This window comes from Halichoerus grypus, chromosome 2, assembly GCF_964656455.1.
Source record: "Halichoerus grypus chromosome 2, mHalGry1.hap1.1, whole genome shotgun sequence".
NCBI classification, from domain to species: domain Eukaryota; kingdom Metazoa; phylum Chordata; class Mammalia; order Carnivora; family Phocidae; genus Halichoerus; species Halichoerus grypus.
The window spans coordinates 64324055-64341358 of record NC_135713.1 but is presented as its reverse complement, the minus strand read 5'-3'; the positions used below and the strand labels follow the sequence as shown (position 1 = coordinate 64341358).

General features: G+C 37.3%; 1 protein-coding gene across 6 annotated transcripts in view; it reads right to left on the bottom strand.

The window, feature by feature from the left end:
- The window catches only part of NSD1 (nuclear receptor binding SET domain protein 1), a 147759-nt gene that overhangs the window by 45028 nt on the left and 85427 nt on the right, over positions 1 to 17304 (bottom strand). For all 6 annotated transcript variants that reach the window (XM_036084858.2, XM_036084863.2, XM_036084856.2 and 3 more), the window contains 3 exons: positions 5195 to 5319; positions 1923 to 2193; positions 587 to 696 (listed from right to left, as the gene is read on the bottom strand). In XM_036084858.2, the coding sequence (XP_035940751.1) occupies positions 587 to 696; positions 1923 to 2193; positions 5195 to 5319 (506 nt within the window). The remainder of the gene's footprint in view (positions 1 to 586; positions 697 to 1922; positions 2194 to 5194; positions 5320 to 17304) is intronic.

The window sequence follows — 17304 nt, the reverse complement described above, 5'->3', positions numbered from 1 at the left end:
CCTAACAACTGAATTTCTAACACACTGAGTTACTCCTCAAACATATGGGCAACAGGATGTTCCCTAAAAATTAATATCCAGGAAAATAACCTTCTATTTCCATCTACTATTTAATGATGCCTTCTTGGCCAATAAAAACAATGTTTGCAAACTCAAAAACTTAGGTTCAAATGTTTCTGCCTGGTTTATAAATAAGCGGAGTCTTTTCTGAGGTGTTATGCAGACAAGGCAACGGGATAAGAGTAGGTTAGTGGCCCACAGAGACAGAGGTGAGGTAGAAAGCAGGTGAGGTTTTAATCCCAGAAAAAAAATGACAACACACACACACTATAGTCAATCTTAAAAGCTCTTTTCATTTTCACTTGAAAAGAACATCTAAAACCAACTGATACTCATATCCACAAAAATGCAAAACAGCTTCTCAATATAGGATCTCTTAGACCAAACAAGTATACTCTGCCATTCTGTAATGTCTATGTATGTGTGCATCAATGTTGCTAACTAAGTATTACTAAAAGATTTGTTTTTAAAATCCCGTATTTACATATGGCTTAATCATATTTTAGAATTGACTAAAATAACATACCTTTTTAGAAAGGCCAAGGTCCCCTTTCTTGGGCATAAATCCAGGGTCTAAATCATTGGATTCAAGAAGTTTCTTAGTTGGTTTTCTCTGACGTTTACTTTCATAATTTCCTGAAATGCATGTATCTTTTCATTAGATGATTTAGAAACTAGGCACCAACTAATTAAAAAAAAAAAATCTATATGCCACAGAAAAATGAGTCACCATATTTTTTATGTTTTCCTCCTCATCTTCTGGGGAGGGGCAGGATAGGAATGTATTTATTTATTCTAAAATATTAGTTAACATAAAAAAACAGGAAAACAATTCTCAATACAAACACAAACGAATCTGAAAATGTTCTTACGTCTGTGTGTGTGTCTGTGTGTGTATCATCAAAGGACTAAGGGAGAAATCAAAAGGGCAGAACTATCTTTATAATAATTAATTGATAGTAAGGACAAAAAGAGAAGTGAGGTGGGGTAGAGCCTGAATTCCGGGCATAAGAGGACCAAGATTAGAATTTTTATTCTGCTCCTGAACAAACAAAAAACACATTTACTTTGTAGGACTGTTCTTAAGAATCATATACAAGAGCCTAATAACAGAGTTTGGTACATGCTAAATTACAAAATAGTAACTATCTTTACTATTTTTAAAGTCTTTTTGATTCTGTCTTACTTGATTAATAAACACAATTGGGATACTTTTTTTTTTTTAAATAAAAGGAATATCATCACAAGCTATTGTTGGGAATATAAAAAAGTTACATCCAAAATTTTCCTTGAGTGACTACAATATTAAAAAATCAGAAGGTGATTAGAGACAGTATGTTTAGATTCAACTCACACCAGGTGACAAGTATATAAAGAATGATAAAGTGAAAAACAATTGGTAATTGACTTAAAGGGAATATTTACACTTAGCTACTTACAATGTATCAGGTAAATTACATTATGATGTCCATTTTATAAAAGAGGAAACAAGTTCAGAGGTTAAACAACTCCCTAAGTAACACAAGAATTGACAGAGCTAGTATCTAAAGCATAAGTTTCATGTGTTTATTAGTGTGTAGCGCCCCTCCCCCAAACCCTGCTATCCTAAGTGTTGACTCACATGTGTTTGATCAACAAACATGAAGAGTAACAGTGGAGTAAGGAGAATTGTTTTTAAAACATGTCTTCTGGACAGTGTACCACCAATTCATGGTCATTAACTATATCCAATTAGCCAGCACTTTCAGGATTTCCCAGGACAAATGTGGGTAGCTTGCTGTACAGAGATTCACTATTGGCTTTTCATCACAACATGCTAAAATCATATCTACTTACATTCTGAGACCCCATCCCCATCTTACCTGGTGTTTTAACTAGCAATTCCTCAGACTCAAGGGCAGGCCGTGGAGAGACTTCCGGAGCCACAGGCACAGACAAGGTCAGCTGTGGCAACTCAGCATGTCCACCTCCAAGTTCTGACTGAGCCAAGGGCCCTTCCAAAAATGGAGCCTCCCTTTCAAGAACTGGAGGCTCTTCTTTGGTTGAAATCAAAGAATTCTCATCCACCTGCTTGTTCTGAGCACTAGATCGACATCGGGCTAAAAGGCTTTCCTCTTCACAGCGGGAACTTACCTAAGAGCAAAAAATAAAAGTAGAATCCATAGACCAAAGTTTCTATAATTTCAGTGTCAAAAAGAGTAATACACTTAATGAAATTCTGACACATGCTACAACATGGATGAACCTTGAAGATATTACGCTAAGTGAAATAAGCCATACACAAAAAGACAAATATTGTATGATTCTACGTAGATGAGGTTTACCTAGAACAGTAAAATTCATCAAGACAGAAAATAGATTGGGGGAGGCTGGGTGGCTCAGCCAGTTAAGCATCTATCGGACTCTTGATTTTGGCTCTGGTCATGATCTCAGGGTCATGAGATCAAGCCCCACACTGGGCTCTGTGCTAGGCATGGAGACTAAGATTCTGTCTCGGCCCTCTGCCCTACCTCTCCCCAACATGCATGTGTGTGTGTGCTCTCTCTCTCTCTCTCAAAAAAAAAAAGAGGAAGAAGAAAAGGAAAAGAAAATAGAATGGTGGTTGCCAGGGGCTGAGAGGAGAGTAAAGTGGGAAGTTATTTTTTAATAGGTACAGAAATTTAGTTTGGGAACATGAAAAAATTCTAGAGATTATGGATGGTGGTGATGGTTCACAACAATGTGAATGTACTTAATGACAGAACTGTATACCTAAAAGTGTTTAAATTACAAACTTTGTTATATATATTTTACTATAAATTTTTAAAAAGGGGAAAAATGCAGTTGAGATACACTAAAGCTATAAAAATTCATTAATGCCAGTGATAACCCTCCCCACCCACAAAAAGATTTCCTAATATGTCACCAATAAAGCAGCTAATAATAAATTCCCAATGTTAAGTTAGTAAATTTATAGGAAAGAAATAAGCATTTATGCTTCCTTTCATGTATATCAAGACAATAAAGTGTTCAGTTAATGAGAGAGTTCGCCAGCTAATAAAAGTACAAGAAATAATAAAATCTAAAAGTTTTCATTTTATAACCCCTAATAAAATTAGTGATCCAGACAAGGATTCTTTGAAATTTTTATTTTTTATTTTTTGAAAGATTTTATTTATTTGACAGACACAGCGAGAGAGGGAACACAAGCAGGGGGAGTGGGAGTGGGAGAACAGGCTTCCTGCCGAGCAGGGAGCCTGATGCAGGGCTCGATCCCAGGACCCCAGGACCATGACCTGAGCCGAAGGCAGACACTTAATGACTGAGCCACCCACGTGCCCCTCGATTGAAATTTTTAAAAACCATTAGGGAATTAACATAACAATAAAAAATTAAAAAAAAAAAACCATCAGGGAAATGGTGGATAGAGAAGAGGACATTCTTTTGAAGCCAAAGTAATTACAGATATACTGCTTCATTTTTTAAAAGATTTTATTTTTTTTATTTGATTTGATTTATTTTAGAGACAGAGAGAGCCTGCGAGCAGGGCAGAGGGAGAGAGGCAGAGAAGTAGACTTCCTGCTGAGTGCAGAGCCCAATGCAGGGCTTGATCCCAGGATCCTGAGATCATGACCTGAGCTAAAACCAAGAGTCAGACACTCAACCAACTGAGCCACCCAGGCACCCCCACATATTCCTTCTTGATCAAAGGGAGCAAAATGACTTAAAAGAAAGGAAATCAGGACTCTGGACAACTTCTAATGTCATGCAATATATGACACAATAGCACCTATAATTTAATCTAGCTAAAACTGTTTAACTTGAATCCATCAAATTGTTAGTTATAATTTCCACATAACAAGGGAGATAGAAAAGTTTAGTGAAATATATGAAGAAGCAATCATACAAATCTAGAAGGGGGATACTGTAAAGGTATCTCATTACTTAGATAGATAGGGTCATGAAAAACGGGGGACTGTTCTGGATTTAAAGAAATTTAAGAAATCTAACAACCAGATAAAATGTGTAGTCCTAGAATGAATAAACCAAATGTAAAGGTTAGAGGACAAGTGAGGAAATCTGATATGGATTTGTTATTAGATAAACTGATCTTATAAGATGCAGTAAAATTAAATCATTTATGAAGGAAAATGTTCTGTTTTTTAGAGGTGCATATTATTTAGGGATAGAAGGTAAAATGTCTCTAATTCACTGTAAAGTAACTGAGCTTAAAAAAATTGAATTGGGGGGGGGGCGGCGCCTGGGTGGCTCAGATGGTTAAGCATCTGTCTTCAGCTCAGGTCATGATCTCCAGGTCCTGGGATTGAGTCCCATGTCTGGCTCCCAGCTCAGTGGGGAGTCTGTTTCCCTCTCTCTGACTCTTCCCTTGCTTGTGCTCTCCTCTGTCTGTCTCTCTCTCTCTCTCAAATGAATAAATAAAATCTTTAAAAAAAAAAAAAATTGAATTAAGGGGTGCCTGGCTGGCTCAGTTGGAAGTGTCTGCAACTCTTGATCTCAGGGTCATGAGTTTGAGCCCCACGTTGGGTGTAGAGATTACTTAGATAAAATTTTTTTTTTAAATTGAATTAAAAAATAAAGCAAATAAGGTATCAATAGCATTTGTTTAAAAAATTATAATCCTGGGGGTTTCGGTGGCACAGTCAGTTGAGCCTGATTCTTGGCTTTGGCTCAGGTCATGATCTCGGGGTCGTGAGATCGAGCCCCACATGGGGCCCATGTTCAGCACAGAGTCGGCTTCAGACTCTCTTTCCCTCTCCCTCTGGCCCTCCCCTACATGCTCTCTCTCTCAAATAAATCTTAAAAAAAAATAAAAATAAAAAATTATGATCCTACCATATTTTATATTCTACAATTTTAACAAATATTTTGTCATAATAATATTCCTAAATCATTAATCTCTGAAAGCAAAGGGAGAAAAAAATTTAAATATACATATACTACTCACAGTGCATAGAGCCATTTATACATTTCATGTATATTCTAAGTAGTGCCAAAAGCTGGTGGTAAAAAATGGAAAAAGCAAGATCCCAGTTAAGGAAATTATTATCCCATGCAGACAAAACATGATATTGAAGGCAAAACTGCAATATCCTAAAAGTACTGATGAAAAGACTATTAAAATGTTGGAACAAACCTTGTGCACCTGTTCCTGCACCTTCTTTTGTTTTTTCTTAGGAGCAAATATCTGATCATATTCTTCTGTATATTCCAGAAGCCACTTGCTTGGCTTCCTAAGGCGTTTCTTCTCTGACCGCACAGCTAAAAGAGGAGAAACAAGTTCATATTAACCAAAATGTTAGAGGAAAGCCCACTGCTTTCATGCAACCATCCCTGTACTCTCAGAGGTACAGAGATGGGAAACTCTCAAAAACAATCTGCTTAAGCTCTAAGAGGCTAAAAGTGATTTCCTATGGTTTATCACATACGGAAGTTGAGGGGGGAGATTGAGAGCAACTTTTGTTGCTCTATACACATATACACAGCCCATCTGAAGTTAAGGGAAAGATAAAAAAAGATTAAACTGAAATTAACTAGTGTCCCATAGTGACAGATACAGCTAACATTAAAATATAGTCTAGGGGCGCCTGGGTGACTCAGTTGGTTAAGCATCTGCCTTCGGCCCAGGTCATGATCCCAGGCTCCTGGGATCAAGCCCCGCGTCGGGGGTGGTCCCTGCTCAGGGGGAAGTCTGCTTCTCCCTCTCCCTCTGCCTACCCCCTGCCTCATGTTCTCTCTCTCTAATAAATAAATAAAATCTTTAATAAAATAAAGTCTAAATCAAGCAAATTCATAAAATATACCATAAATTATTTTAATAACACCTCTCTGGATTACACAGAATACTAGACAGATATTTCAGATAGAATATTTACCTAATCAGTACTACCACGTGAATTTCAAAAGCACTTTACACACACTTCGTACCATAGTTGTGAGTTTCACATTAGAAAACTGAGGAATATTTCTAAATAGAATCATTAAAAAATATAATTAATTATATGTATACCATTACCTCAATGACATAAAAAGCATATGGCATGTATGCCAAAGACAGAAAATAAGATAAAAATACAGAGTTCGGGGTACCTTTTAAGAAAAAAAAATTGTCATGTTTTATGGTCAAAATTTCAAAATATCATAGCATTTTTCTTTGAATTAATGGTAAAACAATTATCTATTATAATTTCCCAATAAAACTTTGTCCCAGTTTAACATGCTATAGTGATTTTATTAGGTCTTTGGGAGCAAAAGCTAATGCATACAGAATGTAGGATATAGTCTACTCAAGAGGTATTTCATGACACAATAACCTCAGAGGAAACTATTTCTGCCTCAGTTGAATGAGGAACACTGGTGTTCAGTTGAGACCAAAAGGAAAAAGTCAAATCATAGGCACAGTAAACTTGGCAAAGGCTTCTACCCCTTAGATAGCACATATGGAAAAAAGCCATAAAACTGTTAGGATGAGATATGAAAAATAATTTTTTTTCTAATTCTAACTACTGTAATTTCATAGCAATAAATAGTAGTAATATACCACTTAGTTTAACTATTTAAATCTAATATAAAAGGAGTTGAAAACTTATATTCACCCAAAAAACCTTCACATGGATTTTTAAAGCAGCTTTATTCATAATTATCAAAACTTGGAAGTCACCAAGATGTAGGTGAATGGATAAATCAACTGTGGTATGTACAGACAACAGAATATTATTCAGCACTAAAAAGAGATGAGGTATCAAGCCATGAAAAGACATGCAGGACACTTAAATGCATATACCAAGTGAAAAAAATCAATGTGAAAAGGCTATATATACTATATGATTACATACATATATTCTGGAAAAGGCAAAACTATGAAGACAATAAAAAGTGGTTACCAGGGGGTGGGGTGCGGGGGGCATGCACATGGGAAGGAGGGATAGATAAGCAGAACACAGAGAATTTTTACAGCAATGAAGATACTCTGTATGATACTATCATCATGAATACAAGTCATTATATATTTGTCCAAACCCAAAGAATGTACAACACCAAGAATGAACCCTAAGGTAAACTGTGGACTTCGGGTGATTATAATGTGTCAATGCAGATTCATCAATTGTAACAAATGTACCACTCCAGCGGTGGGTGTTGATAATAGGGAAGGTTGTGCATGTGAGTGGACAGGGAATATAGGAAATCTCTGTGCCTTCTCAATTTTGCTACAAACCTAAAACTGCTCTAAAAAAATAAAGTATTAATAAAAAATAAAAAGTTAAAATGATAGAGGCTGAAATAGTTATCAAAATTATATACCTACAGAGCTCCCAATGTAATTATAGGGCTTGTTAAACCTTTCAACCAATGCAATTTTCCTAACTTCTCAGTTTTAGACAATAAACCTGTAAGTGACCCAAACTGGCGAGTTTTTCCCAAGCATTTCAAAAGAAGTTAAAACCATCAGCTAGGGCGCCTGGGTGGCTCAGTTGGTTAAGCGACTGCCTTCAGCTCAGGTCATGATCCTGGAGTCCCGGGATCGAGTCCCGCATCGGGCTCCCTGCTCGGCGGGGAGTCTGCTTCTCCCTCTGACCCTCCTCCCTCTCATGCTCTCTGTCTCTCATTCTCTCTCTAATAAATAAATAAAATCTTTAAAAAAAAAAAAAAAACAAAAAACCATCAGCTAAACAATTACTTAAAATGTTCCCCTCAAATAATAATGTTTAAAAAATCTCTCCTGGAGAAAAGAAATAAGCCAAAATACATCTTGATATAAGTATATGCATCTGTACCTGTGACAGTTAATGGGTAGTAACTTTATGCTCTGAGGCAAATAGATTATGCCTTTAATATATTCCCATTAGGTAGCATCCAAATTTTCAAACACCAATGACATTTTTAAACCAAATAAGACCAAAGAAATGATAGGGAATAACATGGGTTTACTATGTGCATGCAAGTTACGGTTCAGCCATTTAACATTCATGAATTTCTAATCTTCACTTCAAGGTAAGTTATGACATCACCATTTTATAAAAAATGTAACTGAGAGGTGCCTGGCTGGCTCAGTCAGTAGAGCGTGGTACTCTTGATCTCAGGGTTCTAAGTCTGATCCCCACATTGGGTGTAAAGATTACTTAAAAAAAAGTCTTAAAAAAAAAAATAAGTAACTGAGGCTCAAAGAGGAAAGTGCCTTGCCTAAGCCCACTCAAGTTAGTCCATTATTTACGTGGCAAGTCCATGATTCCAACCAAAATCTCTCCATGCTCCAAAACCACCGGGTTCTTTTTACTAGAACAGATACCTATGCTATCACATCATCATATCCCTTATCCTACCCCATCCCCCACAGCTCCCATCCATTACTACCTCCCCACATTAATTAGATCTCAGTCCTAGACAGGTTATATTCTCTGTCTTCTCAGAAGGTTCCATGGGCTAATCCATCCCTTCTTTCCTCCTGAAGCTGCTGTCCCCCATTCTGTCTTTGGGTTCACTTGTCTCACAGAATAAGTTCTAAGACTAAGTTTTAGTCCTTCAGTTCTTTATTTCCTTAAGATCCACAAGAAAATCAGCAAAGAGCACAAAAGACTGGAAATTAATGTAAAAACATATCTGACATACTACTAGGTTCCTGCACAAGTACATACATTGCAGGCAACCCTCTTGGGTCCCCTCCCTCCTCGGGAGCTTTGTACTATCACTTTGCTATGCTCAATAAACCCTGTTTTGCTGCCCCTCCCCAAAAAAACCCCACAAACAAACAAAAAACCACAAGTACATACATTGTTCCTCACCAACATTATATCAAACAATCCTTTAAAGGTTTAGGGTTTGGCAAGCTACCAACAGGACTATTTTAGTAAATAAAGTTTTACTGGAATACAGCCATGCTCATTTATTTACCAATGGCTTATGACTGCTTTTGTGTCACAAAGAGTTAAGAGTGACAGAAGACAGTATGGCTTGCAAAGCCTAAAATATTTACTATTTGTCCTTTTAAGAAAAAGATTACCAATTACCCCTCTTAAATGTACAACAGGGTAACACACTGTAAATGAAAACAGCCTGGCCACAATTCAATGACTTAAAACCCAAAAGGTCTCCTGGCTGTTCCTGAGCTTCTGTTTCTTGCCCTCTTCAACCACACCTGCTACCAAACCCCCTACTCCCACCTATGTTCTCACCTAAACTAGACTGCTCATCCGGTAAAACCACTTTTGAGTTGAAAGAAACTAGAGAACTAACTCATCATCTCCAACTACTCTATAAATGACCAAAAGGAAGTGGCTTGCCAAATCAACATAAAGTATATCAAGAACAGAAGAGGAATATGACCTTTTGGATACTAAAGGGAAATATTAAAAGGTAGAATACAAAAGCTAATGGAGAGATGAGTAAATCATGCAAACCTCAATACATGGCACAAGGCAAATAAGAAAGAGCAGGAGCCAAAGTATGCCCATCATTAAATTTCTTGGCAAATACACATCAAGGAAGGTTGGCCCTAGCACAGGGCCAGAACCTGTTGTAAAGAATGGATATAAATTGCTCATACAGGAAAGTTTAGCAGTATCTTTTTAGACTACAGAGTGTGTACATAAACCAGCTAAAATAATAAAATATCCAAAAAGTTAAATAAACCCCAAATGTTCACCAACTGAAGAACAGATACATAAAATGTGGTATATCTGTGCCCTGGAATACTATCCAGCAATAAAAACCAAATATTGATATAGGCTACAATATGTATAAATCACAAAACCAGAAATATTATGCTAAATGAAAAGAGCAAGGCACAAAAAGTCACATATTTTATGATTCCATTAATATGAAATGTCCAGAAAAGGCAAATGGGAGTGGGGGTAGGTAGTGGTAGATTAGTGGTTGCTGGGCTGGGAGTACAAACAGACTAACTATAAATGGGATAGAAAAATCTTACTGGGTAGAAGAAATGTTCTAAAACTGATTTATGGGAATGGTTGCACAACTCAACAAAGTTACTAAAAATCACTTCCTTATGCATTTAAAATGTGTGAACCTTATGGTATATAAAGTTGACTATATTCAACTATACTGAATAAAGTTTTTTTAAGACTAAATTACAAAGTTTTCTTTTTTTTCACCAAAATGGTGAATTTTCCTAAAGGACTACAGTACTAACAGCAATATCACTCCTCACTAACACATTTTTAGCCCTTGTCATACCTCTACTTTCCTAGATCTGAAATCTCAGAAGCAAAACGTTAAAAGGAAAGGGGTAAAAGGGCAAAAATCCAAACATTTCTTCATAATAATAGTTAAGTTACTGAGTCCAACCTCCGTTGAAAATAAAATGTTGTATAAAGTGTTTTAAAAATTTGTCAGCAAAGCACTGACAAGACTGTGAAGAACTACAAACCAAAAACTAATAAAATAATAACCCAGAGAAATAAATATAGCACTGAAATGGATTTTGTCCTGAGGGCTTTTTTGTGATCCTGCTAAAGAGTAAGGGGGAGAAGTTTAAAAGAGAATAAACTAGTGCCCCAAAGGACTCTATCATCAGAGTCACAACGAAGCAAAAGTACACCATGTCCAAACCTCCAGAAGACCACAGGGAAAGGTGCTTTGGCACAAAGCAGAAGGGGAGCAAGGGGGAGAATAAGTCCTTGAGAAGCTGTGATTGGTCCTCCTGTGTATTTGCAGTTCCCATAAGAAAATCAATCAATGTAATTAATACATCATGTTAACAGAATAAAGGGAGTAAAAAAGGAATGATCATCTCAACAGACACAGAAAAACCATCTAACAAATGAAGGATATAAGGGAACTTTCTCAACCTGAAAAGCCCATCTTTCAAAGTCATAGCCAATATCACAGTTAATGGTAAAAGACTGGATGCTTTCTCCCGAAGATCGGGAACAAGACAAGAATGCTTGTTCACTCCACTTATGCTTAACACTGTTCCAGAGGCTTTAGCTGAGGAATTAGGCAAGAAAAAAAATAAATAGAAGACATCCAGATTAGAAAGGATGAAGTAAGATTTTCTCTATTAGTTGATGACATGATCGTGTACAAAGAAAATCCTAAGGAATTCACAATAAAACAATCAGAACTAAAAAAATGGGTTCAGCAAGGTTGCAACATGCAAAATCAATACACAAATATCAACTATATTTCTGTATACTTGCAATGAGCAACCTAAGAATGAAATTAAGGAAACTATTTCATTTATAAGGAGCATCAAAAATGAATAAAATTTTTAAAAACAATAAAATACTTAGAAATAAACTGAATAAAAGCCCAAGACTTATACACAGAAAACTACAAAATATCATTGAAATAAATGAAACACAACTAAATTAATGGAAAGCCATCCCTTGTGTAGAGTTTAGAAAACTTAATATTGTTAACAATGGCAACACTGCCCAAACTGACATGCAGATCTAGTACAACCCTTATCAAAATCCCAGCTGGTTTTTTTGCAGCAATTAACACACTGGTCCTAAAATTAAAATGGACAAGTGAAGATCCAGAAAAGCCAAACAAACTTGAAAACAGACAAAGTTGGAGGACTCATACTTTCCAATTTCAAAACTACAGTAATTAATTATTGTAAAAATAGGGTAATTAAGACTGTGGTACTGACATAAAGAAATATATATCAAAAGAAAGGAGTTGAGGGCCCAGAAATAAATCATCACATTTATGGTCAAATGATTTTCAGCTAAGATGCCAAGACGATTCAATGGGAAAATAATATCCTTTTTAACATAAATGGTGCTGAGAAAACTTGATTAGGCAATGGTTCCTCAGACATGACACCAAAAGCACAAGCAACCAAGGAAAACACTAGACTTCATCCAAATTAAAAACACTTGTGCTTCAAAATATATAAATCAAAAATGTAAATGGTAAACCCACTAAATGGAAGAAAATATTTGTGAATCATATCCAATAATACTTAGATCTATACCAAGTAAAGAATTCTTAAAATTAAATAATAAAAAGACAAATAACCCAATTAAAAAGTAGGCAAAGGATCTAGACAGATGTTTCTCCAAAAGATTTACATGAGACCACTAAATACATGAAGAGATGCTTAATATCAATAGCCCTCAGGGAAATGCAAATCATAGCAAAATAATGAAATACCACATGACACGGACTAGGGCAGCTATTTCAAGTAGGTATGAGTAGAGAGGTAGAGAAACTGGATCCCTTATATATTGCTAATATGAACGTAAAATGTCAAAACAGCTTTGGCAAAACATTCTGGCAGTTCTTCAAAAGTTTTATATATATATAATTACCAAATGACCCAGCAATTCTGCTTCTAAATATATAAACAGTAAAAATGAAAACATAGCCACACAAAACACTGCACACAAATGTTCAAATGATACCATTATTCATAAAGGCCAAAAGGTAGAAACAATCCAAATGTCTAAGTTGATGAAAGAATAAAATATGGTTTGTTCATACAATGGAGTATTATTTGGCATTAAAAAGACACGAAAGGGGCGCCTGGGTGGCTCAGTCGGTTAAGCGGCTGCCTTTGACTCAGGTCATGATCCCAGGGTCCCGGGATTGAGCCCTGCATCGGGTTCCCTGCTCGGCGGAGACCCTGCTTCTCCCTCTCCCTCTGTCTGCCGCTCTGCCTACTTGTGCTCTCTCTGTCAAATAAATAAATAAAAATCTTAAAAAAAAAAAAAAAAAAAGACACGAAACAGGGATGGCCTGGGTGGCACAGTCGGTTAACCATCCGACTCATAGTTTCGGCTCAGGTTGTGATCTCAGGGGTATGGGATGGAGCCCTACTCTGGGCTCTGCACTCAGCCCAAGTCTCCTTGGAGTTTCTCTCTCTCTCTGCCCCTCCTGCTTCTGCATGCATGCGCACGCACTCTCTCACTCTCAAAATAAATAAATAAATCTTAAAAAAAAAAAAAAAAAAGACACGAAGAAAGAGTGACATAGATGCAAGATGGCAGAATTGGAGCCCGTACACAATTTCCCTCACAGGGACACCAGAGTAACAATGAACACATCAAAATACCTTTGAGTACTCTAGAAACCAGTTAGGAAGTTGCACTACCCCCAGGCAAGTCAAAGTCAAGAACTATAGGATCAAAATGGGTTAAAAAAAAAAAGAGCAAATTCACGTTATCTGAGACTTCCACTCCCAATGCAGACACAGATGAGCTCCCCTCATGGATTGGGGGGGAGGGGGGAGTTAGGGATGGGGAGCTTGTGGCCAACATACCAGCTTTTCACAGGGCTCCCAAGAGATCAGACTGTCTAACACGACCAGGACCACTAACAGAACCCACACAGTTTGGATTCCTGAGGGCTGCTGAAAACAAGGCAGAGAATGGGCAGCATGCTGAGGAACCAGATGGCTTGCAATGAGGTAGTCAAAGGCCAGCACAGTTTGATGAAATCAGGAGAAGGTACTAAACTTATTCTTCTTTGTACAAAAAAAAGGTTCAAGAGTGGAACCAGCATTTGGCAATCTGGATTTCTGGAGAACTGGCCAAGGGACTAGTATATGTCTTGCCTGCTTTTGAGAGCAAATGGGGAGCCAGTACTCTTTGCATACCTGGGAGCCACTGAGAATGAAAACAGTGGGAAGATTGTTGCAGTAACACAAGCAAACCTTCAGTACTGCAGAAAAACCCTAGAGGGAGCAAGATTACAAGCCCCTGAAAAAGAAATGGCAGAATTCCCTAATTAGGAAATTACACATACAAGCCCAGAGAAGCCCAACCTCCAAAAAAGATTCAAGGTCCTTAGAATATCCCTCTGAGGTGATTGGTGAAAGCCTTTCCATGTCTGAAGCCAATCCCTAAAGACTAGAAGTGGTTGGGGCGCCTGGGTGACTCAGTCGTTAAGCGTCTGCCTTCAGCTCAGGTCATGATCCCAGGGTCCTGGGATCGAGCCCCGCATCAGGATCCTGCTTGGCAGGAAGCCTGCTTCTCCCTCTCCCAGTCCCCCTGCTTGTGTTTCCTCTCTCACTGTGTCTCTCTCTGTCAAATAAATAAATAAAATCTTAAAAAAAAAAAGACTAGAAGTGGTTGTTATTCAAATGCATAAAACTCAGGGGGAAAAAAAATCACCAAGCACACAAAGAAAACAGGGAAACTTGGCCCTAATCAAAGGGTCGAAATAAATCTCCAGGAGTGCCTGGGTGCCTCGAGTGCCTGGGTGCCTCGGGTGGTTAAGCATGCGGCTTAGATTTCGGCTCAGGTCATGTTCTCAGGGTTGTGAGATCAAGCCCCCATCTGGCTCTATGCTGGGCATGGAGACTGCTTAAGAATCTTCTCTCCCTCTCCCTCGGCACCCCCATCCAGCTCCTCTAAAGACAAACAAAAAAACCCCACATACTTTGGAAGATAACAAATACAAATATATGTGCAGAGCACCCAAATATATGAAGCAAACACTAACAGAACTGACAGGGGAAATAGTCAAACAATAATAGTGGAGTACAATATCTGGCTTTCAATAATGGATATAACAACCAGACAGAAGATCAATAAAAAAAATCAGAGAATCTGAATATCACTATTTATCAAATGGACCTAACAGACATATACAGAACACTCATTCCACCTTATAGCAGCAAAACACACATTCTTCTTAAGCACACATGAATTGTTTTCCATGATAAATCACAACAGACCACAAATCAAGTCTTACAAATTTAAGAAGACTGAAATCCTACCATGTTATCTTTTCCAATCACAATGAGCTGGAACTCTAGCAGTTGGAAAACTAGAAAATCCACAAATATATGGAAATCAACAAACTCCTGCACAACCAGTGTGTTGGAGAAGTCCCAAGAAAAATTAGAAAATATCTTCAGACAAACAAATATGAAAATACAATATACCTAAACTTATGGGATCCAGTAAAGTAAGTACTAAGAGAGAAGTTTATAGCAGGAAGCACCTACATTAAGAAAAAAGATTCCAGGGTGCCTGGGTGGCTCAGTCAGTTAAGCATCTGCCTTCAGCTCAGGTCATGATCCCAGGGTTCTGGGATCGAGTCCCGCATTGGGTTCCTTCTCAGCGTAGAGTATGCTTATCCCTCTCTCTTCTCCCTCTCCCCCCTGCTTGTTCTCTCTCTTATAAATAAAATCTTTTTTTTTTTTTAAAGATTTTATTTATTTATTTGAGAGAGCAAGAATGAGAGAGAGAGAGAGAGAGCATATGAGAGGGAGGAGGGTCAGAGGGAGAAGCAGACTCCCTGCTGAGCAGGAAGCCCGATGCGGGACTCGATCCCAGGACTCCAGGATCATGACCTGAGCCGAAGGCAGTCGCTTAACCAACTGAGCCACCCAGGCGCCCCTCTTATAAATAAAATCTTTAAGAAAAAAGATCTCAAATCAACAACCTAATTTTTACACTTCAAGGAATAAGAATAAATCCAGAGTTAGCAGAAGGAAATAATATTAGAGCAGAAATAAAACAGAAAATTAAAAATATCAAGAAGAATAAGCACTGACTTTTTTAATGATCAGTAAAATTAGAAAGTACTTAGCTACATTAACTAAGGAAAAAAACACAAATAACTAAAACCAGAAATTAAATTAGAGTCATTTCAACTGATACCACAGAAGCAAAAGAATTATAAGAAACTACTATGAACAACTGCATGCTAACAAACTGGATAATCTAGAAATGGATAAATTTCTAGAAACATACCAAGACTGAATCATGAACAAATACAAAATTTGAATTAGGAATTAGTAAGGAGATTAAATCAGTCATTAAAAACCTCCCAAGTGAGAAAAGCCTAGGATGAGATAGCTTCACTGGAGAAATCTACCAAGCATCTAAAAAAGAATTAATGCCAAACCTTTTCAAACTCTTCCAAAAACTGAGAAGGAGAGAACATTTCCAAACTCATTTTATGAGGTGAGCATTACTCTGATACCAAAGACAGACAAATATACTTTAAAAAAAAAAAAAATTGTAAACCAATATTCCTTATGAACATTGCTGCAAAAATCCTCAGCAAATATTAGCAAACTGAATTCAATACATCATGACCAAGTGGGATTCACCCCTGGGATGGAAAGATGATTCAACATATAAAAAAATAAATGTAATACAAATGTTACCAAAATGAAGAAAATCACATGACTATCTCAACTGATGCAGAAATTCAACACTTTTTTTTAAGATTTATTTTAGAGAGAGAGAGAGAGCAAGACAGCACATGCTCATATGAGTGGGGGGGGGGGGGGGAGGGCCAGAAGTAGAGAATCTTCAAGCAGACTCCCAGCTATGTGCAAAGCCCAATGACAGTGCTCTATCTCACAACCCATGAGATCATAACCTGAGCCAAAACCAAGAGTTGGACGCTTAACCCACTGAACCACTCAGGTGTCCCTCAACACTTTTTTTTTTTTAAAAAAGTAAGCTGTAGGCCCAATATGTGGCTTGAACTCATGACCCTGATATCAAAAGTCACACGTTCTACCGACTGAGACAGCCAGGCACTTCCTACCAAAATCCCAATGGCATTTTTTGCAGAAACAGGGGAAAAAAAATCCTAAAATTCACATGGAATCTTAATGGACACCAAACAGCCAAAAACAATCTTGGCAAAGAATACGTCATTTCTTCAAAATATATTATAAAGCGACATTCTAATATGATACTGCCGTAATGACAGACACAAAGGTCAATGGAACAAAATGGAGAACACAGAAATAAACTCTAAGTGTATGGTCAAATTATCTTTGACCAGTATGCTAAGACTACACAATGGGGAAAGGATGGTCTCATCAATAAATGGTGCTGGGAAAAGTGGATATCCACATGCAAAAGAAAGACGGACCCTTATCTTACACCATTTACAGATATTAACTCAAAATGGATCAAAAACCTAAATCTAAGATCTGAAACTATAACACTCCAGAAGAAAACAAGGGAAAAGATTTGATTCATGACTGGAATGAGCAATGATTTATTTGATAGGATACCAAAAGCACAGATAACAAAAGCAAAAATAGACGAATTGGACTGCATCAAACTTAAAATCTTCTGCATAGCAAAGGAAACAATTAACATAGTGAAGACAACCTACAAAATGAAAAAAAATGTCTGCACACCATATATCAAATAAGGGGGAATAAAGAAGAAGAAAAAAAGAAAGGCAGGCAGGCAGAAAGAAAGAAACAAAGAAATCCTACAACTCAGTAACAAAACAACCCAATTCAAAAATGGTCAAAGGACCTGGAGAGACATTTTTTTCAAAGAAGATATACAAATG